This window comes from Hesperophylax consimilis, chromosome 22, assembly GCF_061612785.1.
Source record: "Hesperophylax consimilis isolate HC1 chromosome 22, BYU_Hcon_1.0, whole genome shotgun sequence".
Taxonomy (NCBI): Eukaryota; Metazoa; Arthropoda; class Insecta; order Trichoptera; family Limnephilidae; genus Hesperophylax; species Hesperophylax consimilis.
Genome location: NC_142857.1, coordinates 7,889,727 through 7,917,606, shown reverse-complemented (window position 1 = coordinate 7,917,606; position 27,880 = coordinate 7,889,727). Strand labels below are relative to the sequence as shown.

General features: G+C 33.0%; 1 protein-coding gene across 1 annotated transcript in view; it reads right to left on the bottom strand.

Moving 5' to 3' along the window:
* coro (protein coronin) overlaps positions 1–26,947 on the bottom strand; it is a 55,969-nt gene extending 29,022 nt beyond the window's left edge. Inside the window, exons 1-2 of the mRNA XM_089645549.1 lie at positions 26,796–26,947; positions 26,394–26,591 (exon numbers count right to left, since the gene is read on the bottom strand). Of these exons, the coding sequence (XP_089501675.1) occupies positions 26,394–26,591 (198 nt within the window). The 5' untranslated portion in view covers positions 26,796–26,947. The remainder of the gene's footprint in view (positions 1–26,393; positions 26,592–26,795) is intronic.
* Positions 26,948–27,880: the final 933 nt, after the last annotated feature.

The following is a 27,880-nucleotide window of genomic DNA, read 5'->3' as shown; positions in this document are numbered from 1 at the left end:
TCTCCCACCAGGGCAATACTGAGAGTATCCTCCACTTTGGGACAGGATGCAAATATACCACATATTAATGATGAATTTAAATTCCACATTTTTGATCTACCTCTAAATAGTGTGAAATAATGTAGCTATTCGCGTCTGTCTCTTTGTGCACTTAGTTCTTCTAAACTACGCAACAGATTTTGATAGGGTTTTCACTATCATTTAGAAAATTTCTCACGGAAGGTTTATATATATAATACATGCAGACTATAATCATAGAAAGTAGAGAAAAATCGATGTTTTGTATAATCAAGTTGTAAAAAAATATTTTCAGGCGCTTACATTGCTAACGCTGGCTAAACCTTATGAGATACATTAAAATAATATTTGGATGATTTGTATAGCGCCGTTTTTGTGCAAAATCACCTCAAGGGCGCTCTACAAATATGTAATACATTTCTACAATGATCTATGTTATTACTAACTATATGTGGAGATAATATACAGTACAATACTTACCTGGTAGGTCACTTGAGATTAACACTTAATTAACATTAACTAATTGTTTATTAGCGAAATTTAGATACAGGATTTAGGAAGTAATTGGAAAATTGGATATAACTGGACTTTCTCTCAGAAATGGTATATTTAATTTAAGGATATGACAGCTTAAAAAGGTAAGTTTTTAGTTTTGACCTGAATTCTGTTGGACTTGTTATGAATCTTAGTCCCGGAGGGAGTTTATTCCAAGCCTTCGGCCCTGATACTCCGAAAGCGCGATCACCAAACATAGTATTTGGTTTGCGCTTAGGTTCCATCAGTCTGCCTATAGCTGCTGATGTTGCTGATCTATGAGTTGACTGCCTCAGACTAGACCAATAATGTACTAAGGCATTGTATATCTTAAAAAGGCCTCACAATCTCAATACTTTATACCAAACTTTTACAAGTCCACGAGCAACGCTGTGTACACGTCAGCTAGTTAAAATACAAAAACTTATTTTTGTATTTGGATGTTTTAATATCAACCCTACGTTTGCCACTAATCTTCTAATAAATGCAATATCAATAGTAATGGAGAGTAAAATGGCAAATGTTAAATCAATGTTCAGTATTTTGACGTGTCCTAAGTCCTAAACTTTTTAATAAAAGTGTATTTATCTGAAGTGACCTGCCAGGTAAGTATGTTTTTTTGTATCTGTTTGTGTTGGGAAGTAAGAGCTTCATAGATGCACGCACAGATGGCAGTGCATAGAGCTTGCGTGGAAGTCCGCAAGATGGAGCCAGTGGCCAGTAGTCGCCAGGGCCGGTGGGAGGCTCTCAGAGAAACTTACTGTTTCAGATTCCAATTAGCTAGCTACTAGTTAGGTTGACTATTGAGTCATAATACGCGGAGTATTAATAAATCCCTGATTAATCTAAAAGAACCATTTATTTATAAACTACTTCAAAGACGAGTTGGATGACCTGTATGTATGAACACAACAGTTTGTAATTAATAAAATTAGATAGAGCCTAGGAACTCGTAATAAATTGTACAGCGCCCTTGAGGTGATTTTTCACAAAAATGGCGCTCTACAAATAATCCAATTACTATTATTCTGTCAAAGAGCTGCGATGTTGATTATAAAGTATGATAAACCTTATAAAATTAGCTCAATTGTCATAAGGAACATTACACAATGAACTAATTCTAGGTGTGAATTTGATTGACAACAAATTTCACTAGATTATTTTTGAAATCCAAGTCTTGTCAAAGCGGTAATACATTGTTGGCACTCTGACCACATATGGTCTAACAGACAAGGCGTGACGGTATGCCACGAAACAACATAGCAACTTTGAAGAATACAACATATTTTTCCCACTGAAAACTTCCACACTTTCAAACGTGTCAATATAGTCTGAGTATATTTTCTATAAATAATAGCGCTAAGATTATCTTTCAGGCACTGAAGAGATAAATCGATAGAAGTGTGTCAAAAATTCTTGACAATTTTTAATTAGTTTTTTCTGTACATGATGCGAGTATAATGTGTTCCATTAATGTATTCATTTCTGTTATATTTTTTGTTTGATTTGCTAAACCGTTACATTACACGGCGGTGTTCAGGAGTAGAGTGCACAAACTTTGGGATGTGATTCTACAAGATACTAACAAGTAAAAAAAGACGAATAACATTTTAAGGTAGTTTTCAGGTACAGAAGTTGAAATGTTTGTTTGGAGAAAATAATATAGTGCAATGGAAAAATATTTTTTTATGGGGAAAAATGAACAGAATTTGAAAAAAGTTATCTTTTTTCTAAATTCTATTTTCTAAATCACCCCCCAAAAATTGTGCAATTTACCCTCTATAGTTTTGTAGCATTAAATTCAATATTTCTCTGCCCAAAGACGTATTAAAACTGGGAATAACCAGCACATTTTGGCTGATTATACTGGTTGAGTATTTATGTCGGGCAATGGAGTATTCAGATATGTTCATATTATTTTTATTCAGTTGATAAAACATATGCAATTGTATTAGAAGACTCTAGACAGAGATAAATAGATAAACAATTTGGGCTTGTTGAGTGGAAAGGTCTTATGTAAATTGGCAAAATCAGTTTTCTTACAATCTGGTATCGATCACACTTCTAGAAATTATCTGTTCACTGCTTTCTGGCACATTCTAATGATGACATTTAAAAGAAGACGTCTAATAATATTACTTGATTCAAAACGGTTACATGTGTCTACCTTGAAATAGATCCAAATTTTTATTTTGAATATCAATAATTTATATATCAGGGTTGCAAACATAATAAAAAAACGTACTTTGAACCATTACCAACACTATACAAGAGAAAATTTTAAACCAGGGATGCAAACCTATTTAAATCATAATTTATTGTATGAATTAGCAAAAACTCTCAAATGATAATATAGTTCTGGCATCACGAAATTACCGAATTTTTTTCTGTCTGGAATTTTTAAGTCAATGCAGCAATTTTCAGCTCTCAGCATCATTTACATCATGAATTATGGAGCTTTGAAATATGCACTTCTCAAAGTATAAGACAATGCCATATTGTTCAAAATATGATTTTTAAAGCTATCGTCTTTTTTTCGAATATAAGTAACCACTTACAGATGTACTAACTGATCTGTGCTAATCGGGGACGTCCCTACTAAAGATACTCTAGTTATATGGTATATATTTGAATGGAATTACCTACTGTTTGAATTATGTTTGAAAATTACGTACCAGAAAGACCAGCAACCGCTTTCGTAAATTTATTCTATGTCATATTTCGACATAAATCTTTTATTTCCTCTTAAAAAAACTATTCACATGAGACCATCACCTACATATAAGGTAACCTGACAACATAATATGATTAAAGCATAAGATATGTTTATTTGTTGTTGTGTTTTGTCCCTGTTCTGTTTTGTAAATTCTTATGAATCATCTTATACCAGATGCACATATAAGTGCGTAAATCTGTACCCTATTTTTAAGACCGGCAAATGCTTTAGTGAAAACACATTCCACTTTAGCAAAAAAAATTCATTTAAATCAGTTAATGTTCCATTCACCTGTGACCTATATACCACCGTGTCTCACCAGATGGGAATCTGCCAGAAAGTGGCAGTTTCTGTCAGCCCTGGTACTAACGTTCCTTTCCTCGGGCTGAAATAGCCCGCGAGTGGGCGCCACACACACTTCCACCGAAATAGACCTGAAAGAGCCGGCAGCATCGTGCTTGTGATTAATATCGTTTTGAAGTCATAAACGTGGATGGTGGCTAGCGAGACTTTCATTGTGAATTTTAGGTTAGTTTAAAATGAGTTAAAAAAAACCCCAATAAATTGAGGTGTACTATGTATACTATTGAGGTACAAAATAACAATTTGGATGAAAATTATAGATGAAAGTTACAATTTATTGAGGTGCAAAGTAACTTGGGGTGTAAAAAAACAAAGAAGGTATAAAGTAGCAATTGAAGGTATAAAGTAGCAATTGAAGGTATAAAGTAGCAATTATGGTGCAGAGTATAAAGGAGATATGAAGTTACAATATATTGAGGTGCAAAGTAACAATTAACCGCTTAAGTATACTCGGGCAGTTATTATGTGAGGAAATTCCAACACCTGAGATAACGCGGGCAAACTTTACCTGTAGAAAAGACCACTCCCGAATATACTCTGGCGAAAATAATTTATTAATTTTATGTGGAAGTGTTTTTTTCTCTTCTTTTTTAATTATTACTAAATGTGTTAGGGCAGAGGTTCCTAAAGTAAGTGCCGCGGCACCCTGAGGTGCCACGGAGAGAGTGCCGCGAGGCACCCTGGTGTATCTACTAAAAAACATAATTAAACATTTTATGGAATGGAAAACTTTCTTAACTGGTTTATTCTTCATAGTCGTACAAATATGAAACATAGCTACCACAGATAGATATTATATGACTAGGGTGCCATGAGAAAATTCAAATTTTCTAAGTGTGCCACGACTTTGGGAAGTTTGGGAACCCCTGGGTTAAGGTACAAAGTAAAAAAAAGCGTTTCATTCACTTCAGTTAGTTTCATGGCGTAATTGCACTGAAATTTTTTGCTTTTAGACTGAAAGAAGTAGGGAAGGAAAAGATAAAGGTTTGTAACTAGAAACTTTTCAAGATTGTCAAGTATTCAGATCTAGTCACTAAACATAGCTAAGCAACCTTTTGATTCTGAATTTTGGTATCCTTCAAGGGTAATATTGAGAGTATCCGCCACTCTGACTATTATTTTCGGAATTACACCTAATGACTTGAAGTGTGAACATCATGAAACGCAAGGAAAGAACATTAAATTTATTGTTTAGGCCACAGTTTAGTTAAGCGTAAGGAGTAAGATTAAGAAAGGGATGCTTAGATGGTTTGGGCATATAGAGCGAATGAGCGAAGAAAGGAGTGTAAGGAGAACATATGATACAAATAATGAATTCTCGGAGTTAAATTTTTTAACTCATTACCAGAAAAAATTAGAAACATGAATGCAAATAAAAACGAATTCAAAAGCCACCTTAAAAAGTATTCCGAACAGTTGAACTGAATCATATCAAATATAAACCAATATAACAACACTCCCATACACACAAGCCCTGCTTATTTATGGGGGTACATCAAATAATAATATTATGTAATTAATAACTGTACTATATTGTGTAATTATATTATGTAATTGTTAATTTAAAAAAAAAAAAAAAAAAAGTGAATGGTAGAAGTAGTTGGGGACACCCGAGGAAGACATGGCACGATTAAGTGAATCAGATACTTGAGTCGGGTCATTTCAAGAGTCAGAATAATAGACGATTATGTATGAGACGATGTATGAATGTGAATGAAGCAAAGGAGTGTGTGTGATGGTTAGTTAGTTAGATGCCTAATTTGTGTAATTTAAAAAGTATTAATGTTGTGAAGCTAAAGTCTGATGAGGAGAAATACCCAGCAATTCAGATCTGGTCAGTAACCAGACTACACTGGGACGATACTGGGAGTATCTACCACTCTGATCATGTTTTCTACCAACACTCTTTTCTCTGACCATCCGCTATACATGTCCAAACCATTAAAGCATCCATTTATGAATCTTGTTCATTTAGCTTACATCAATGGTTTTAGGATCTCTCCATTTTTAATATGTTCACACATACCTCTCAGGGATCTCATTTCTAATGCAATCAGTATTTCTGAGGAATTATGCTCTATCTTACCCTCATGCATGCACGCAGCATTGATCGTGAATGGAAATTGGTACTAAATTGTTTGCGAAAGTCACGAAATTTGGAATCAATTGAATGTAAATTCAGTGCAGGCAGACAGCTATAAAATCTAGAAGATACGTATCATTTTCCATTTGAAATTGTGCTTGGCACAACCAACAGGTATAAATATTTCCGTATGACACATTTTGATTTATATTTATAATAATAGACACCTCAAAGGTATGATTTCATTTGAGAGAATCAATATTATGCAAAGGGTATTATTGGCAGATAAAAGAATGTTCAATCAATTGTCTCTTTCTCATACCATCGAGATGACAACACATAACGGTGAATCCAGCGAATCAAAACACAGGGCAAGATCAAGGTGTTTGTCAAACAATTCATTGGCCGAGATATAATGAATCTCATACAAACCATTCATCCTAATCATCATTTGTTTGCCAAGTTTTATTTACTAGGGACTATGTGTCAATTTATTCGGTCAGCACGACAGAGGTAAAAAATGTCTCAGTAGGTACCCACGTAGTACCTGCCCACACGATTTTTTTGCGAGATTTTTAAGTGGGTACTTACCCACATTTAAATAATGCAGACATGATACGAGTTTTAAAAATGGAACAAAGTCAAATAAAAAGAGATAAAAATGCTGCATTTGTTTTATCTCTGGTTTTCAAGCGAAAATCAAAGTGAGAGATCAAGAAATGCCAAAAAAATAAGACAGAAGTATGAACTATCAGCTTTTGGGATATTTGGTACAGTTTTTTCCTGTTGACATACATTGACTGTTGTTCGTGTTGAGTGATAGCTGGTGACAGTCAGGAGTATGTCAATGACTATTATTATATTTTGTCATAGACTGCGGCATCGTCTAGCTTCTACAGACAAATCTGTAGGAATTTAAGAGGTCGAAAAACTCTAACAATTTACAAACAGTTCACTAATAACTAATTTAATCTTTTTTGTGAACATCGCACAACAGTGCCACTGCCCGAAGCCGGTGGGATTATGGCAAACTCAATTAGCGTATGTTGTGAGTCTGAAGGGTGTTATGAAAGAAAGTTTAAGTCACTTTGAGTGGTAAAAAGCGGGTTCGCACCCAGGCATCGCTAGTTCGTTTCGCAAGCAACGGGAGTAGGGACAATTCAAATACTGTCAGATTATTCGTAACTATGGAATGTTTTGACTTTCATAAAAAACTGTCAAATTGCAGTAAGATAAAAAAATATAAGTACCAGAATCTATGACGAGACAACAAACGTATCAGCGAGTGTGAAGGTACCTACATTGTTGCCAGAGCATGACTCAAAGTAGTACCAATATCATTGACTGCCGATATCAAGTTGTGTTGAATAGAAATCATTTACAGATTAGATTACAATCTACACTTCAAAGTGCCAAGGAACTCCACGAATATAACATATTTAAAAAAAGACTTTGTTGATATGCACTTGAAAATGACATCACAAGTGGTAACTTTTTTTTATTAAAAGAATGTTTATATTTTTTATGTAAGTACTTTTCACCTGTGCCAGGAACATCTCCTTGCTATTTTGTTAACGTATTAATACTTTCTTGATAAGGTTTTTTATGCTTCCCCCTTCATCGCTAAGCAAATACGTGAAAAATCAAATAAACATCACTGTTCATCATTATCCTACCTTCCGTAGAATAGACAGATTAATAAAATAATGTAAAATATATCTCCTTGTAATGATTTAAAAGTTTTTATTTAAAAAGTAAAGCAGAGATCCACGTATCAGTCTGAAGAAATGTGTAGCAATGTGTTCATCGGGGGCAGCTCTAGGGGTTCAGAAGTGGAAGGTCAATCGTAAAAAGATGATTATGAAATGTTAATACATATTGCTAATGCGTAGTGAATATTATAAAAACGCCAATGTATGTAATTAATTTGCCGGTACCCACCTATTCTGAAGCCGGTAGTACAATATTGTCTAATTTAAGATTATATACACATATAACTAATTAATGTTTTTCTTTTCTTTTAAAGATCTTTTCCTATTAAAAGTTTTTTAACCGTAAGAATGCCGACGAGCGCGATAGTGCTCGTGAAATCTGCTGCTGTTTAGTGCGCTGTAGGGGAGGTCGCTCGCACGCATCGCAAATTTTTTATATTTCTATGTGTTACATAAAGTTCAAATTATATTATTATTAGTAATTACAATATAAAAAGGATTTAGGAAAAGAAAATTTTTGACCCAAAATTTCAGAATATGAAAATAGTTCAAGTGAAAATGAACATTCTTCAAGTTGTGAAGAAAGTGATAGTGGGAGTGACATTATGGTGCGCTCACACCGGTGCGGCAGCAAGGATTACAGCGCTGTGAAGAGGAGCAACTTGAAATGTGCCCGCTGTAGGAAGGGCTCCATGGAGCCTTTTTTACTTTTACATTCCAGTTTTTGTTATAATTTTTGTTCACAATATATATTTCCATAATTTTTTTTGTATTTTATTATCCTTGTACAAGTTTTTATTAAGAAAACACCGAAATAATTATTAAAATTGGATAATTTTTGGAAGAGATACAGTTTTTTTTTTCGAGACAAGTGTAAATGATCAAATCAAAAACAAAAGATTTCTTTGGCATTTCTAAGTATATATGAGTAAAAAACAATAGCACCAAAAGGGTTAATCACTAACTCCAAACTCAGTCCATTGTTTATCAGTAGAGAATGAAAGCAAAAGTACCTATACATTCATTTTATTGCACCCACAAATGCACTGATAAAAATTATAACTTTTGTTTTTAACCTCTTTATTTTTCTCTCTTGTAACATAAACTAATTGTCACTTTATTTGAATACGTTTGACATAATTCAATGAATTGTTTGCGATTTCGATTATTTCCATAATCGAAATCGCAATCGACACTCAAGGAAACTTAATTGATACATATAACCTACACCCTATTACATATAACTTCTTACAGTTAAGATTTATTACTAGTTACAACTAAGATTAATATCTAGTGCCTTATTTTTATTTATTGGAGAAAATACAGACACAGACAGTGTTTCAATTGCTCTTAGAATATTTTCAGCCGCGGGTTTCTAGTGTACAAAATAATAAAAAGGGAAACGGAATGGAACTCTGAGAGGATGCCACCAGAATATTGAAAGCCCTAACTTGTATTGGTGTCCTCAATGTTCCCTCTCTCTGCCAGCACAAAAATCCACGGCGAATTGTACGTAACCCGGAATTGAACTAGCAACCTGTGATCGGTTGCGCGGTAGAAAAGGTACTGTCTTGGTACTTCCCGTCTCTTGGTGCCAAAGATGATAGGACGGGAAAGGAGGGTAGGTAGGGAGTAAAATATCTTAAAGATAACAATCGGCAATATGCCCTAACAGACAGTAAAAACATAAATTGGAGAACTCGCCTGCATCCTAACTATTTCTACAGCTGTTAAAAATAATAATGATCCTTTAATCCAAGCTTTATGTGAACAAATGGGAAGTACAAAATATCTAGTAATAAATGTTTACAAATGATTTTTAGAGATTCGAAAATGTTGTTAAGGCGATGCCATACGTAGTAATGCAAAATCATGTGTTTTTGGTTTGAAAATTTGGTCGCCTAGAAATGTTTCAGATGCTTTAATTAAATACTGCGAGTAGATTACTTCTTGGGCTTTGAAATAATCGAGTATTTTTTAGATAAGTCTTTTTATAAGCCCAGAAAAAAATAATGTAAAGGCCTATGAAAACTGCTATAAAGTTCAAAATCTCCTACTTACGAACCCATTTTCGGTTATGATTTTATTGTATAATGTGGCAAATTAAGTTATTTATAAAATGTTCAAAAAACAATGAAATATTTATGCCTGAACATCCACAAAATAAAATAAAAGGCTCTTTTTGGCCATGTTTTTTTCTTGCATAAATCAAAACAGGCGGATGGTGTTAAGCGGGAATATAAACCTTATCGCCATCTACGTAAGGGTTGTTATTGATAGCGGCTCAATTTAAAATATTACACGACGTAGTGCATCGCCTAAAACAGAAAAATGAGAAAGTACATAATGCATGAAGGAAGTATGTCAAGTTATTGTTTTTTATAGGGAAAATTTCAACTTTCTACTAAAATTACTGTATGGATCAAAAAATTTGTCGGAATCCTTCAGGATTTCATTTTGATTAAACATTTCGCACATTCTTCTGATTGGATCCCTGTCCCCGGCATTTGTGCGTGACAGGCTAATGTGGAGAAAGTCGTAAAACCTAGTTGTTTTGGGTAGTATCTTAAAGTTTATTAGTTTGAGTAAGTCAGGACAGTCGATAATGTTATTGCAGACTTTATGCAGGGTGATGATATCAAGGTATGTTCGTCAGTTAGAGAGAGTGGCTTTTATGACACTTATAAAAATACTGCTATAATATGACTTACAACTAACTATGGCTTAAATCTACAGACTTATGACGAACGTACATTTATTTTAAAATTCCAAAGCTTATGTGTTCATCATAGGTTGGATATCATCAGGGTAATCTTCCACCTGTAATCTGCAGCCCGGGGTAACTCAGCAAAACTGCTCTCTTACCAGTCACGTAACTTCAAATCTTCAGTTAATTGCATTCTGTTATCACATAACTAAAATACAAGTCCCTTATATAGATTGATTACACATCCAGATTTACTGTTAAACTTGATAAGACATTTTTTATATCCACTAAAATCGAAAATACTAAATAAGATTAGGCACAGTCATACATAATTTTTGTAATTTTTTAATAGATAAGAATAAAAGTGATAACTTCAACATGGCAATTAAATTCAAATCTGTGCACATTCACCTAGAAGAGGTGGCCGAGATATTACACAATACGATAATCAATATCGTTAAATTCTAAATCAACGGCGATCACTGCTTTACTGGCTCTCCTCACCAGATGTCAAATTCATAAGTATTGCCATTTCCAGAAACCCAAAGTACTAACTGGCAAATCTACATCACATAGAGAAGCCAAATTTTTTTTTCGGCAATCTGAGTAATTTTGAAAAAACTTTTTTCAAATTTTTTTGCAGCTGAAGGTTTAAAATAAACTTTAAACAGCTGATATTAACCCACTAACGACCAATTCCAAGTTAGGACTCGATTTACTCTAAAACGAAAACTCTAATAAAAAAAAGTTATACCACAAAACGACTCCTAAGTTACTAAGTTCCCCGCTTGTAATTCGAGTTTCCTGACCCTTGCATAAAGGAACGTGTCCCGTGGTGGACAGCGTGAATTTAATTGTAATACAAATCGACAGTTTTATTCCGAGACTGACGGAATTTTGCACACTTGAACTTCAAACAAGAGGAAGGTCGCTGTCTACACGAAATTCCTATACACTCTGCGTGAAGCCCGGGAAACGTCGAAGAATTCGGCCGGCAAGACATGAATTACAAAAAAAAATTAAATGCAGCATTGCCACCCTCACATAAATACATTTTTCTGTGGATTTCCATAAATTAAATTTTACTAAATTCATTCATTCATTAAAACATCCACTCTTCAATTATAATATTCCATAAAATAGTTTTGTGGCTAGTATGAAGGGCTAATAATAAACTAACAGAAAAAGACTTTATTTGCTATGCAAAAAATTATTTTGAATTAGAATTATGGCAAACGAAATATTATGTTGCCGTATAAAAACATAATTTGTTTCTTAAATTTATTTTTCTTTCCTAATTAATACATGGAATGAGTACAGAAATAAATTATACCTAGAGATAATTTGTTATTCTGGGTAGAAAGACGCCGCTAGCATCAGATATGAATGACCTATTTACTAGTATGCAAATACTTTCTTGTGAGAAAAATAAACCATTTTAGTAGCACAAATTCTAGTTCCATTAAAATGGTTTGTAGGCATTCAAATTACTGAAGTTAGTTGAGTTGTTCTTGCTAACATAATTGCAAATAACAAAATGAATACTCAAGATACCATGGACAGAAAGAGTCCTGGTAGTCCTGAAGAAAGAGTCCTGATGAAAGAATGGATAGAAACAGTCCTGTTAGTACTTCATTGAGAATGCTGGGTTTTGACCTACACGCTGCGGTCGTCAATTTCAGGTGAAAGACAGTTGTCGATTGTAATTCCCAGATAATTCTATAAATCAGCATTTTAATGGACTTTGGCTTCTTGAGTTTGGTAAAGCAGTATGGCACATGCGCTGATATTGGTTTATTGACCTCGTCGTAGGTAAGGTAGAAAACTAATTATTTTTTTATTAATTTATAATCAAAAACATAACACGAATATAAATATACATAATATTCAAGGTAACATTAGATATATAAGAACCGAGAGATACCCTACTGACTTTCTCTTGGGTACGCTCGGAATGAACCGTCTTCGCGTCGAAGGGATGTGTACATTGCTTCACATTTCTTCAGACTGATTCGTGAATGGTTCGTAAACTCGACTATCATGGAAAGCATTGATTTCTATGTTCCCATCTCTGTCACTGACAGCATAGACTACATTATCTACTGTCCTGTAGGACTAACTTGCCAATAGTCATGCCGGTAGGGAGAGCTATCTTGTTGTTAAATAGAATCATTTTGGATATTGATATATTATATATAAGTAGAATTTAGAAGATGGCAAGCTTTGTTGCTGCTAGTATAAAATCTGTATTTATATTTTTACTCCCATACTGATGGGCATGTTTTGAATTTTGCACGACTGATAAACGACCACTTACAATACATTGATGGTTGTTTGGGGTTTAGGATGCTTTTATTAGTAAGGTTTTTATTGTTTTCCTTATGTATCTTTTAAAAGCGAAGACTTCTTCTATGAATAGAAGAAAGCTCCGATATATTAGTAACATCTTGTGAGCATCGACAAATTCAACATTATCTAACAGATAATTCAGGAGAGATTAATGAAACGATTAAAAAAACGTGGCGGAATGAAAAGAACAGAAAAATATGCAACATTTGCTAGAAAACAAAGAGAACTAACCGAAATGTCTTTTCTTTTTTTTTTTAATAGCTATATATATATATATTTTTTTTAACATTTTTACAAGAATATGTATATGTATTTATATATATGTATAAGAGATGTTGATTATATTCGTAGTCCTCCTCACTAGGAGATCCTGTTTTGAGGGGGACTAGGTTTTGGAAGTTTTTCAGCGCCTTCTATGATTGGACTTCATGTTTTGGGTAAGGATTTCCATAAACTTCTACGACGATGTTTTAAGTATGCTAGTCAGTTCTTTATCCGGTAGTTCCTTAAGCCAAGATTTAATGTCCTTAATGTAGTTATTTTGTATTTTGAATTGTTTGATACTAAGTGGGAGTTTGTTATAGACCTTTACTGGTAAAAATTCAGAGCTTCTTTGTCCAAAGGTAGAGTTACACTTTGGTATATTTAGTATCTCTGTTTGTTTGGCTCTGGTTTTATGAGTATGTAAGGTGTTTGCCTGTAAATCATTTTTGAGGAGATGTACCAGAATGTTTTTGGCATAGATTTTCTGTATATTTGGAACATCAAATTGTTTAAAAATTTCTGTTGTTGACGTCCTTATGGGAACTTTTATTATGGTCTTTTTGATGCAATTCTGAGTTACTTTAAGTTGTTTAACGTGTTTGGATGCTGCTGAGCCCCATCCTATTATTCCATATTCCAATTTAAAGTGGCATAAAGCCTTTGATTATATAAATGTCTAGATTGAGCGTTCGAGCGACGAAACGCCAAAAAAAATATCAGCCAACTGTTGGCTGATAAGCTCGTTCAGTCCGATCAGATGCGAAACTATCGCTGTGCGGTAAACACGTGTTGTGTGACATTTGAAAATGACGATTTGCGCTATAACAGTGTGCAGAAATTACAAAGGACGATTGAAAATAACTAAAAATGTTACCTATCATAGGTAAGTTACCTTTTCAAAGCCATATAATAACCATTTAGTTAAAGAAACAATTCAGTTTTAATAGTGTAATTTAGTCTTGACAACGCCATATTTTGACGCATTGTTTACAGGGTTGCCTGTTCTTCAAATTAAAATACCCACATAAGGTAAAAATTGCATGGCGCAAATGACGCCGTTCTATTTATAAAGAACATTAACTTTAAATTCAGTAAATTTAAATGATTCATCTCTTTAAGAAATATAAGAATCTAGTAAATAAAAAATTTTCCCATGAGTGCGTTGTTAATTTTAAAATAGGTTTTAATAATTACCCAAAGTACACTATATATAATAATATTATAAATGTGAAAGTTTGTCTTTGTGTTTAAGTGTTTGTAAATTCTTCGCGTTGACACTATATTTAAAAAAGTTATGAATTCGAAATTTGTTTATCTATTAAAATTACAAAAAATGTGACAGGTTTGTTTGGTGAAGTATCAAGTAAACTTTTAATTTTATTCATGCATATTTTACAGAATACCTAATGATCCTATATTAAGAAGTAAGTGGATAGAAATAATAAGAAAAAGCCGCGGAGAGGATGTCTGGCAACCAGCTAAAATATCTGTTATTTGCTCTGATCATTTCCTTGCCAAAGACCTGTATTTTGTCAACAATCAAAAGCGTCGAAGGTTGAAAAAGGAAGCGTATTTCTTGTTTATTTGTTAAAAATAATCAAATAAAAATAAATCTCTTTTAACAATGATTTTCTTTTCATTTATATCATTATATTTATGTAGAAAACTATCTTACTTAAATGAATTCAAAATTAAACGAATTATAGGTCCCGCAAAATCGAAACATATTTTTTCCCAACTTTTTTGGGAAATACTAGGGAGCTGGTATCACTCAATACGCCTACAGTGACGTTAAGCGCTTACGTCAACGATATAAGTTGCGTATACTTGTGTGCGTAACACGCACACAAGTATTTCAAATCTGGCCTGTTCTTTCTGTCGGAATAACAGTGCGACACTCTATCTAGACATTTATATAATCAAAGCATAAAGCATAGTATACTCTCTCTAAATCCCTAGTTGACAAAATTTTTACTAATTTTCTGAAAAAGTAGATGAGTTTTGTTAGCTTTTTTGAGGTTCGATCAATGTGTGAATCCCAGTGTAGTTTATCGTCAATTCGCAGGAACATTGAGGAAAATCGTTTTGACATTCATGTAATTTTAGTGTATGCTCATTCATTGGTTGTCCTCTTTTGTTTTTGGAGAAAGTTAGATATTTGGTTTTATTAACATTTAATGTAAGGGAGTTTTTAAGCCAGTTTTGAAGAACAGCTAGGCCATGTTCAGCCTCCTTATAGGTTCTTGTCCAATCTTGTTCGTGGAATATAATAACAGTGTCATCTGCAAAGCTCATTATGTTTCCTTTGATAGGAAGATTCATAAGGTCATTTATATAAATTAGAAATAGTATAGGTCCTAATACGCTTCCCTGGGGGACATTGAACTTAATTGGAAGGGTTTTGCTTCTTCTTTTACCAATTTGTACAAATTGTTCTCTTCCAGTTAAGTAACTTTTAAGTAGGTTTAGAGTTGTTTCGCTTATTCTATTTTTTTTTAGTTTTAAAAACAGTATTTCATTGTCAATTGTATCGAAAGCTTTTTGAAGATCAATGAAAACTGCTAAACATTTTTTGCCTTCATACATTTTTCTGATGACTGTATTTTTACGGTTCCATGATAACTCAACACACCTTTAAAAAGTGATATAAAGTCATTAGAAACGATGAAAAAAAAAATTAAACCTAACCTAACCCAGTTAATAAAGTTTTTGTTTCATCACTTTCCGTGACTTTATAAAGATGTGATGAATTATCATTGTGATGATTTATCCGGTCACCATTTGTTACATTAGCTATAGCGTCACTAGTACTCAGGTTTTCTCTAAAACCATACTGCGTAGATGATAATATTTTATTAGAATCCAAAAATGTGAGCACTTGTTTTTTTATAACTTTGTCAATACTTTTGATAGTGTAGTTAAAAGACTAATTGGTCGATAGTTTGATATATCATTTTTAGGACCATTTTTATATATTGGTATGATCGTAGCAATTTTAAGACAAGCGGGAAAAATACCTTTTGATATTGACAGATTTATAAGGTATGTCAGTGGGTGGATTATTTCATGTTGTAGATATTAGTTCATTTCCCGATGATGAATTTGTATTAAGGGAGGCTATAATATTTCTAATTTCATCACTTTTTATATTGAGGCTGTTTTTTTGATTTACATCGTCAATCCTCAAAGTTTTTTCGACAGCCATTAAATTTTGTTTAATTTTATTTGCTAAGGTAGAGCCAATATTACAAAAATAGTTGTTTATAAAGTCAAGAAGCTTGTCCGGATGTTCTGTAAAAGATGTGGGAATCTCATCAATGTTTAACTCTTTAATGCTTTTGTCGTTATGCAAAGCTTTAGCATTAGTAATTTCATTTATGATCTGCCAGAGTTTACGGGAATCATTATTACATTCATCAATTTTGTTTTTATAGAATGTTTCTTTAGCATAACATATTACATTTTTACATTTATTTTTATTATTTATTTCACAATTAATTAATTAAAATAATATATAGTATATTTGCGGCACGTTCCAGAGTGGAAGATACTACCAGTATCGCCCTGGTGTAAGACCACCATTCAGAATTGAAACGTTGCTCCAAATGGCTTTAGCCGTGTTTAGTGACTAGATCTGAATAGCCAGGTACTTCCCCACCTTCCTCTTTCCCTTCCCCACCTACCTTCAGCCTCACAACATCCCCCAATTGGGGATGCCATAGTCTCACTGGCTCCAGACGGGAGCAGTTGGGACTCTTGTGAGGTATTCACTATAAAAAAAAAAATTATAAAAAAAAACATGTATTATGATCTTTTGTAGAATCGAAGTGTATGGACATCAAAAGGTTTGTTTTTTAATTTTCTGTGCAGTTTGTCTCTTTTTCTGATTGAGTTTATAATATTCTGACTAATCCAAGGTTTAAGGTGTAAATTTTTATTGGATACCTTTTTTTCTATGGTTTTGGTGTTCGATAGAATAATGTGCTGTATAATTTCTATAAAATAACTCCAAGCAGTATCAGTATCATCTTTTTCCAGAAGGCTTGTCCAGTCATTCTGGACAATTCATTCATTGTTAACTCCAATTTGACGTTTTCCCAATTTGTTTCAGTCTTCGTTATGAGTGATTTCTTTTTTTGGTTTACATATGTATTTTTTTTGTAATAGATAGGATTATTGTATAATGGTCTGTCAGTGTGGTAGTACAAATAATGACTTGATAATTTTTATTAGTTTTACTAAAGATATAACCAATGCAAGTTTTGCTTTCATTATATACACGTGTAGGTTCATCAATTAGGCTTTTATATCCATGGTATTAAACAGTAATAATTAATAATCCTGGTGACTGGTAAAATGGTCAGCGAGGAGGAGCTAGACAGCGGTATAATAACTGAGTGAGTAAGATAACACAACCCGTCGATGTGCAAAGCTTAGCGCTCGCACGCGGTGGCTATTGAATTTGATATAAGAATACTGGAGAATTACAGAACTTGATTTTGTGCTTTCAACTTAATAAAAATAACAGCGGATTATAGTAGTTGTTGGATATTCGGTTACTGACAGAGTACAATTCATCAAATTTCGAAGTTCATTTATTATTATCTGATCCATACTACAAAATTTTAATCAATTTCAATGAAATCCTCAGCACGGGAGATCCCAGCGAGGATATCATAATATATATTTTTTACAAAAAAAGATAATAAAACACTTTTTATTATTATTATTTTCAAGTTCTATGAAAGTTATTTTCAAGTTCTATGAAAGTTCTTTTCACGTTTTGTGAAAGTTCTTTTCCAGTTCTATTATGATATCATTAAGGGCAAGTTGCTTCACAGAACTGAAATAATGACAGATCTTTGAGTAGAAATTTAACAGAACTTGAAAATTAACTTTGAAATTTGATGATTTGTTCAAGTTCTGTGAAACAACACATCCTTTTAAAAGCTAAATATTTGATTAACCCCTTTAAGCTAACAGTAACCCCAGTTTTGAAAATAAACTGCTATTACTCATAGTCAATTTGTTCGCTCTTGGGAACAGCTCACATGGTCTTATTGAAATCGTTGTATATCCCTTACTGTCATGGTGTTAACAGTGTTAGAAAAATAAAACGCCAAGCTTTATTTTCAAATTCAGAAGAATTAAAAACGTACAACTCTATGAAACCAAAGGTTCTTATCGCAATTTGAGAAAAATGTATTTTGTTTATAATACATTTGTCTAGTAAAATAGGTTTTTTTTTATCAGTAAATTGTGTTCTGTTTTTCGAAGAAAAAAAAACTTAAGGCGATGCACTACGTCGTGTAATATTTTAAATTGAGCCGCTATCAATAACAACCCTTACGTAGATGGCGATAAGGTTTAAATTTCCGCTTAACACCATCCGCCTGTTTTGATTTATGCAGGAAAAAAACACAGCCAAAAAGTGCCTTTTATTTTATTTTGTGAATGTTCAGGCATAAATATTTAATTTTCTTTCCATCATTTTATAGATAACTTAATTTGCCACATTATACAATAAAATCATAACCGAAAATGGGTTCGTAAGTAGGAGATTTTTAATATGCCTTATACATAATTTTTTTCTGGGCTTATAAAAAGACTTATTTAACAAATACTCGATTATTTCAAAGGCCAAGATGTATTCTACTCGCAGTATTTAATTAAAGCATCTGAAACATTTCTAGGTGACCAAATTTTCAAACCAAAAACACATGATTTTGCATTACTACGTATGGCATCACCTTAAGGCAAGCCATAAATTAATACTTCTTAGCTTTCAGATACATTCAGAAATATTCCATGTATTTGTATTTTGTTGCGAAGCCGAAATACACACAAATTCTCTGACAGCGTCTTTAAGAAATATAACGGTCAATATGCCAGAGGCCTGAGAGGTTAAATAATCATTGGCACTAGCCAAACTAAAAATCTTACACTGTTAAAATAGGAATGAACGCAACACACAATTCAAATTACATGCAAACATCGAACTAACAACCCCATATAGCATAACTACTTTTCCGAGAAGAAGCCTCCCCATACATGTTCCATAAAGAAGAACCAAAGAATTAATAATTACAATAGTGTGGATGCGTCACCACCTATTGTATGCAGATTTTTTAAATTCGACAGATAAAGACTGAAGATGCGCCATTTAAGTGTGGCTGCAGTTTTACAGGGGCAGTGAGCTCAAAGGTAGAATAAATTAACATGTTGTCTTGTGCAAACATTCCTCAGTGTCTATGGTGAGTCATAAAACAGAGACAAGAACATTTGGTGGATAATAATTATCTCAGCGACCCAAAATGATTTTCTTTTGTTTTTATTTATTTCAAAAAGGGAATATTTTGTAGAAGGAAAAATAAGTCATGCTTACAAAAGTGTTCAGTAAAATTTTTTTTCTATGAATCGTCTTGAATGAATTTAAATGGATATTACAAAGATAATAACAATTTGAGCTATATTGTTGCATTGACCTAGAAAGTCAGACAGAAAAGGTGTGCAATTTCTAACAAAAGCTCACCATTCAAAAGTTTTTTTGCTTCCAAAAAAAAAAAAAGGTAATTACTGATCTGAAAGAAAATTAACCCTGGTAGTTGAATTATTCTGCTCAATCACACTTTAATACAAAAAACAGTTTGTATCAGTTAGATAAATAATAAGAACACCTTCGTAACCTTCACTGGCTCAAGTGCCCCGAAAGAATCCAGTACAAACTGTGCTGGATGGTGTTTAAATCCATCAATGAAATGGCCCCACCCCACATCTCTGAACTATGCGTCTCGGAAAACACTGGTCTGAGGCAGTCAACTCTTAGATCAGCAACATCATCAGCTGTAGGCAGACTGATAGAACCTAAGCGTAAACCAAATACTAAGTTTGATGATCGCGCTTTCGGAGTATCTGGGCCGAAGGCTTGGAATAAACTCCCTCCGGAACTAAGATTCATAACAAGTCCAACAGAATTCAGGTCTAAACTAAAAACTTACCTTTTTAAGCTGTCATACCCTTAAATTAAATATACTATTACTGAGAGAAATTCCCAGTTATATTCAATTTTCCAATTATGTCCTAAATCCTGTATCTAAATTTCACTAATAAACAATTAGATAATGTTAATCTCAAGTGACCTACCAGGTAAGTATTGTACTGTATATTATCTCCATAAATAGTTAGTAATAACATAGATCACTGTAGAAATGTATTATAAATTTGTACAGCGCCCTTGTGGTGATTTTGCACAAAAACAGCGCTATACAAGTCATCCAATTATTATTATTATAAGTATATCAGTTTCAGGAAATGAAAAATAATGCATTTTAATAGTTATTTGGTCAAAATTAAAATCGATTTTTCACTGTGGCCATTGTTATTGATGTTAAAGTTTTAAGGTTAGTTTATTTTCTTCTCTCATTTAACCCAAAATATGAACCTAAGATCCTAAAATAGGCTCCTAGTTAGGGTTAAATAATTTTTGTTTTTTAAAAACCGGCTTAAAAAACTATTCAAATATTATTATGTTGAAACTTGACGTGAAGAAAATATGAGGCAAATTATTAGTTTTTTTCAACGAAATAGCTATTAAAATGCATTTTTTTCCATTTCCGGAAATTAAAATACTTATTTCTCATTGTTATCTAACTGATACAAAGTGTTTTTTTTCTATTGAATGTGCGTAATGATTGTGACCTTATTTTCGCTATATTAACAAAATTATTTAAAAAATTTTTTTTATGTGAATAACACACAAGACTCCCAACTGCTCCCAACCGTCTGCAGCCAGTGAGCCTATGGCATCCACAATTGGGGTATGTTGTGAGGCTGAAGGTATTGGGAGGGGAAGGAGATGGGGAAGAGGAAGGCGGGGTAGTTTTCAGATCTGGTCACCAAACACGGTTAAAGAAATTTCAAGTAATGTTAAATTCTGAATGGTGATCTTCCACTTTGGAATGTGCCGCAAGTATACTATATATTTTTTTAAATTAATATGTTTAATGACAAGATCTGATCATCCAGGTACATCCAACCTTCCTTTTTCCCTTGTTCCACAAGTGCCACTAAGCGATTGAAAAACCAATACTTCGACCGGTCGGTGGTCGAGTTGACATCGCGTTTGGGTCCCACCCAGGCGTAGTGTGTTCAATTCCTCGGCTGGCTAAGTCCTCCATCACAACACAAGCAACATTTTCAGCTTACTGTGGTGGTATTAGGAGATTTTTAAATATTGTCAGGTTATTCGTTACCTGGGAATGTTTGTCTTTCTTTTTAAAATAAAAAAATAGTTGAGTTGTTTATCAAATATTGTACAAAAATATCTACCATCTGCACGCAGTTAAAAATTCAAGTATGGCTATTGAACATATCGAATGTACCATAAATAACATTATATTTACACCTATTGTAAACATGTGTATTTAGGTGTGCTAAACCTCCGCGGATGATTAATACACTTACTGAAATTATATTTATATGTTTAATGATTAGCCTATTTACCTTGTGTAAATTTACACAGATAACAAAATAGAACAGGAAACCGAAGCCTAGATTAACTTATCAACGGTTCCCGGTTGCCAGATGAACTAACTTATGATATTTTCTTATACTGGACGGCATGAAATAAATGATTATGTAATGAGTTTTTTAAATCTTTAACCCGATCTACGTGGCTGCCGCATTTGTGATTCACCGGCGGCTATTCCCGTCGTCGGATTTCACATATGTGATGCATGAAGTTTTACTAAATCACATATATACAATGTGTAACATGCAGCGTTCTCGAATAAATTGGAATGTTAAAATAACAAATTACTGTTTTTTTCATTAAAAAAAAAATTACTGTTTTTTTCATTAAAAAAACTATTAAAACAGAGTTTTCAGTTACAAGTCAAAGTACCAACTTTTTAATTAGTTTCCAATATAAAACTACGGAGGTTGTATCGGAGAATTTGAACAATTCATCAAATTTCAACGTTCATTTTCGGGTTCTGTGAATGTCCTATTCAAGTTCTGTTATTATATCATTATAGGCTAGTTGCTTGATAAAACTGAAATAAAAACAGAACTTGAAAAAATCTTTCGCAGACCTTGAAAATGAACGATGAAATTTGATGAATTGTTCAAATTCTCCGAAACAACCCGTCCTTAGTCATTCTGCATTCAGAGAGATACTTTAAGTATCGCCCTGGTGAAGACCACCAATCAGAATAGAATTGCCGCTTGAAATGGGTTTAGTAGTGTTTGGTGACCAAATCCCCTTCCAGCCTCACAAAAACCAGACGTTCTGCAAATCTTGCGATACTTAGTTTTACTATAATGCGTAACTCTATTGATGGCCCATTTGGCTTACATGTGCCTGAAAACTTTAGCCATAGTCATTACCACCACCTATTCAAGATACCACACGGCAGAACAGACATTCTAGCACAGCAAAGCATGACAAGAGGAATGATGCTATTGAATGATATTTTTAAAACAGATGATATAATGTTTAATTACTCTTTATTACATTGAAACTTTTTTTATATAACTATCGTAACAAAAGATTTTTAATTTTTCAGTATCAAAAAACTTTTAAAGAACCTTCCAAATGAAATCAAAATGTGACTTTTTAAAATAGAAATAGGATTATTTTTGTAGAATTTTATTTTCAACAGCCTATTTTGTTATTTTTGAGTATATTATCACCTATTGCGACTTTGGTATAAATACAATGTTAACTTTGATAAACTAGAAAAAAAATAAAGGTTCTGAAACACTTATAGGACATTCACAGAACAGACAAATGAACATGGAAATTTGATGAATTGTTCAAATTCTATGAAACAAACCCTTCCTTAGTTTTTAAGTCACACGGAACACCTGAACATCATCAGCATCCATAAATTGTTTATTAATTACACGCCCTAGTGGGCTTTTACAATATATTTTACAAGCTGTGCATATTAAAAAAGTATTGTAAAATACTTAAAAAATTAAATCAATTTAAGAAATTATAAACCCAAATTAAAAAAAAAAAAATCATGGTAAAAATGTAAACAGAAACTAATAAGAAAAAAAAATGTATAATATAATATAATAATGTATAAACAAGTCAAAATTTCGGCGAGCCGAACCACGAATTACAGGAAAGCAACCGCAAGCTGCATTTGCAGTTGCTTCGCTCAATTTGTGGCTCGGTATGTGAAATTTTTTTTGTGTTTATACGTAGCATAACAGATCAAGCCGGCTTCATCACCCATCACATAAACAACACCAAATTTGATTTACTTAACTCACCGCTTCTGATGTTCAATATACCGAAAATAGTAGAAGGTATATACATACGTCTATTTGTGTCTAGAAAAATAAAAGTAATGGAATAAACAACATGTAGGTATATTGAATAATTTTAAGGCGAAATATATCTCCCAGATCAGAATATTTATTTCTGAGAATATGACGTCTCACCAGGACCAGAGATGTGCTTTATTTCAAATAAATCCATTTGAAATGGAAATGCAAAATGGGTATTTTCCATTTTGCATTTTAAATGCTTTTCTAATAACCATTTTGCATTGTAAATGCTTTTCTCAATGCATTTTCCATTTTAAATGCTTTTTTGCAACATTCTTCCTACTATCTCCACACATCATTTTTTCATAAGCCCCAAATATCAGTCGGTCCTCAACCTCGCTATGAGAGATAATTTCCATTTGTCAAGTTGCTCCCTGGTAGGAGCCCTGGCAATTGAGTGATATCATTACAAAAAATACTGATTCAAATAGGTACTGAACATGGGGCCATGAGCCATGAAGCTGTAATATTAAATGTTAGATAGCAGTTTCTATGTTTTTACGTTGGCAACATTAGTCCCGCGCAAATTTTTTGTGGTTTCATAATCTGTAGTCGTGGTGTTTTTGGATTTACCATCATGTAATATGTTTGTTCTACATTGATGTCCATTATTAAATGACAAAATTGTTGAAAAATTCTACAATTATTTTAATTGTTTGACCTGAGAAACCATTTTGCATTTTGCATTTCAAATGGTTTAGGGTACCCGTTTTGCACATCTCTGACCAGGACACACTGAGAAGAGAGTGTGTCATGGTTTTGTTTTAGTAAATTTTTAAAGCAAGATCTTTTGAGAACATGGATATAGATTAATTGAAGCAATTCAGGGGGCCTACTCTGTATCTTTCGGGTTAACAAACAAGTAAGTTCGTGGTTTAATTTAACCTTTCTTGTCGGTGCTGTCAACTGAGTGAACATCGTTTCTAATTAATAAAATATCTCTCTAAATATACTAAACATAAGAGTTCAAATTTTAGGTATTCCTCCGCAATAAATTTATGTATTGCATTAAGTAATTACAATATATAAATATTTACCGAGTGTATAGCACCCGAGGACGAGGAATTTTCGAACACCGGTAGCAGGAAAGTTTCGAAAGATATATAGTAGTCAGCGCCCTTGAGGTGATTTCTCACGAAAACGGCGCTATATAAATTAGCCAAATATTATTATAGTAGGCCCCCAGGACAGTCAATTTTATAAGGCAGTATTTTACTTAAATCTGTGCTTATTCTTCTTTCTGAAAGTTTCAATAGACACTTTTTGTCCTGGAGGTAATTATAATCAACTAGCAGGTAAAATATATGTTTATTCCTAATAACAAAATTTGAAAGCGTATTTCATCGGCTTTCAAAAACCGATTTTAGTTTTTGGATACGTTCAGAAATATTCCATTTATTTCGATTTTATTGAGAGGCGGAAATACACACAAATTCTCCGATTTCTGACAGCATTTAAGAAATGTAACTGGCAATACGCCAGAGACGTGAAGGGTTAAAAACTTAAAGTGTTCGAGAGAAATATGTTATAAAATGGTAAAAATCCAGAATGCGGGGACTTCACGGATATAATAATTACAAATTCCTTACCCCCTGCCGTGTTTGAGTTCTGTTATTAATTTTTCTTCTTATTTTCATTCTGTTGTTTTGCTTTCTTTTATTCTGTTTATCTTTTTATCATACTTATTGTTTACATTGTTTTATGATGTATAAATTACTTTACATAGTTTAATTTTACCATATCTACCAAAGTTTTTTTTTCTTACAAATTGACTGTCAAAATAATGTTTTTCTTTTATCATTTTCTAGCTGACGTGTACTGTTGCTGGGGGGTTATCCTTAGGAAATAGACATATACCATTGCGGATTTTTCTGTAGACCTTTTTAAGATATACAATTCCGTAGTACATTATTTTGATGTATCTCATAAGGTTTATCCAGCGTTAGCAATGTAGTGAACGAAAATATATTTTTACGACTTGATCATAAAACATCGACTTTTCTCTACTTTCTATAAATATAATATGCTTGTATCATATATGTAAACCTTCCGGAAGAAATTCTCTAAATGATAGTAAAAACCCCATCAAAATCCGTTACGTAGTTCAGAAGAACTAAGCGCACAAACAGACAGACGCAGTAAGCCCCTGCATTGGATATGCAGGGGCTTAAGGGCCAGTTGTTTCACAGAGTTTGAACAATTTACCAAGTTTCAAAGTTAATTTTCACATCCTGAAAGTGCTGGGTACAGAAAATAGGGACGCACTTAATACGGATATTTTATTTTACAAAAGCGTGAATCAGTTAGATAATAATGAGAAGTAAGTTCTCAGTTTCCGGAAATTGAAAATAATGCATTTCAATAGCTATTTCGTAAAAAAAAGGATAATTTGACAGCTACGACGTAATAATATTATAATAGTTTTTTTAGGCTGGTTTTATTTTTTTATTAAACTCAAACTAAGAAACTATTTTTCAATCATATTTTCGGTTAAATAAGAGAAATATAAAACTAACCTTAAAAGTTTAATATCAATAAAAATAGCTGCCAAATGAAAATTAAATAACTGCTAAATGCATTATTTACCATTTGCGGAAACTGAAATACTTCTCATTATTATCTAAGGACGGTCGGTTTCACGGAATTTGAACAATTCATCAAATTTCAAAGTTTATTTGCAAGTTCTGTGAAGGTTGACAACAGAACTTGAATATAACCTTCACAGAACTTGAAAATCAACTTAGAAATTTGACGAATTGTGCAAATTCTGTGAAACAACCCGTTCTAACTGATACAAATTGTTTTATCTGTTAAAAATGCATATATACTAAGTTCTGTTATTATTTCAGATATTTGAAACCACTGGCCAGGTGAAATAATTTCACTTGAATATAAATTTTACAGAACTTGAAAATTATCTTTGATGAATTGTTCAAAATTTGTTAAACAACTGGCCCTAAGTTTCGTCCTGCTGAGTTTTATAATTTTTTTAATAATAACTCCACATGGGCACAAGAGGCCTCTTCTGAGATTTCCCTAAGGGTCTACGCCGTCTTTGAGGGTGCTATGTGAAGGTTTTTTTTTAAATGTAAGGAAGTAGAGAACCTACGTCTTGAAGAGACCCAATTTGTAAGAGGAAATAAAAAAAAACACTAATAAAAACGGCATTACTGGCTTGTGGTTTTGTTTTAGTGCAATAATTCGACCAATTTAAAAATAACTGTCAGTTGGAGAGAAAAGTTGACATAAAAAGACGGTGACTAATATGTGTCGGAATGTCAATAAAGCTTGGAGCATTGGACTTACCTTGTTGTGCGGAAGGACGATGAAGGCTCCACCGCCAGCAGACTCGACGATGATGGCCAGGAACTTGGGATTTACGGCACAAAAGGTGGAATCCCATGAACTTTTTGAAACTCTAATGTTATCATAACACTGCTCCCGCTTGAGCGCCTGTCCATATACGTGGCGGAATTTTGAACTACGTACAACACGAAAAGACATCTAAAACAAGGAATGAAAACAATATTTAAACTTTAAAACGCACACCTTAAAAAAACACTACACCAATCGCTTTTACACACAGCCCCAACGTAGATAAATTTGGAATTCTGTTAACTAACCTCAAAATTGAAAGCTTCCTGACCCAAATACAAATACCCCGAATGACAGTTTAACCGACAACAATTTACGGAATAAAATACTTACATTTATCTATATTATCTTATTGTATAACTTTGTTTCATTTATTATCTATTTATCACAGATTCGAAAACCGACGGAACACTTCGCCCGGATTTATAAGAAAATACTCAATGCAGAAACAAGCGGGCTGGACCGAAAACCAACCAACGCCATATTTGGTAATGCGCGCTGCTAGACACTTGGGGAACACTTCATAGTGCATACTAGCGACATCTCTGGGCCATAGAGCACTCTATCTTTATCACGTTCGGGTTCGAATCTTGGAACGGTTTTAGTTTCGTACAAATATCTCCTTGAGAATCTATAATAATAGTTAAATAAAATAATTTAATTAAAATAATTAGTGCTTGGATTTATTTACGGTTCTTTCTGCCGCTTTTATTTCCTATAGGTAGTTACTTATTTACCCTTTTTGATCTTGTAAGGGTTCGAATCTTGTACAGGTTTAGTTTCAACTTGTATACATATATAATAGTTTATTATTTTCGGTGGGTGTTTGGTCATCGTCTCTCATCAAGAATCTAACAAAGAAAAATAAATAAATTTACCCTTGTTAATACTCCATGACGTTGCTTCGAGATTTATCGAAGCACGAAGCATGCATTAATAGCTTGCATATAATATATAATGGAAATGAGTGCATTGGAGAATTCATAATATTACATTTTTGTATGAGAGTAATGAAAAACTAAACTACTATAAAATAAAGCAAAAAAAACGTTGTATGCTTAAATAAGACTCAGTAACAGCATTAAATTTGAATATTTTTTCTGCTTAGATTCTCCACTTTAGTAACCATTTTCAGCTCACAACGTCATTTCGATAATCGCAAATGAAAATAAAGCAAAAATGTGGTTGAGGAATCTCATCACGAACTCGCGATCAAACTCACAAATTATTATAGTAATTAGTTTGTAACCAATATGGTTTAATAAATAGGTCTCAATTGTCGTCTGCTTAAGACGCCTGTCCCGATAAGACAAGAGATCCTTCGTTCATTTGCTAGTTGTGACTGTTATCCTTTTATTTTCTGTTTCATGTTTCGTTTAGGTTTATTAGTATTATCTTCTTCTTCAATGATGTATTAC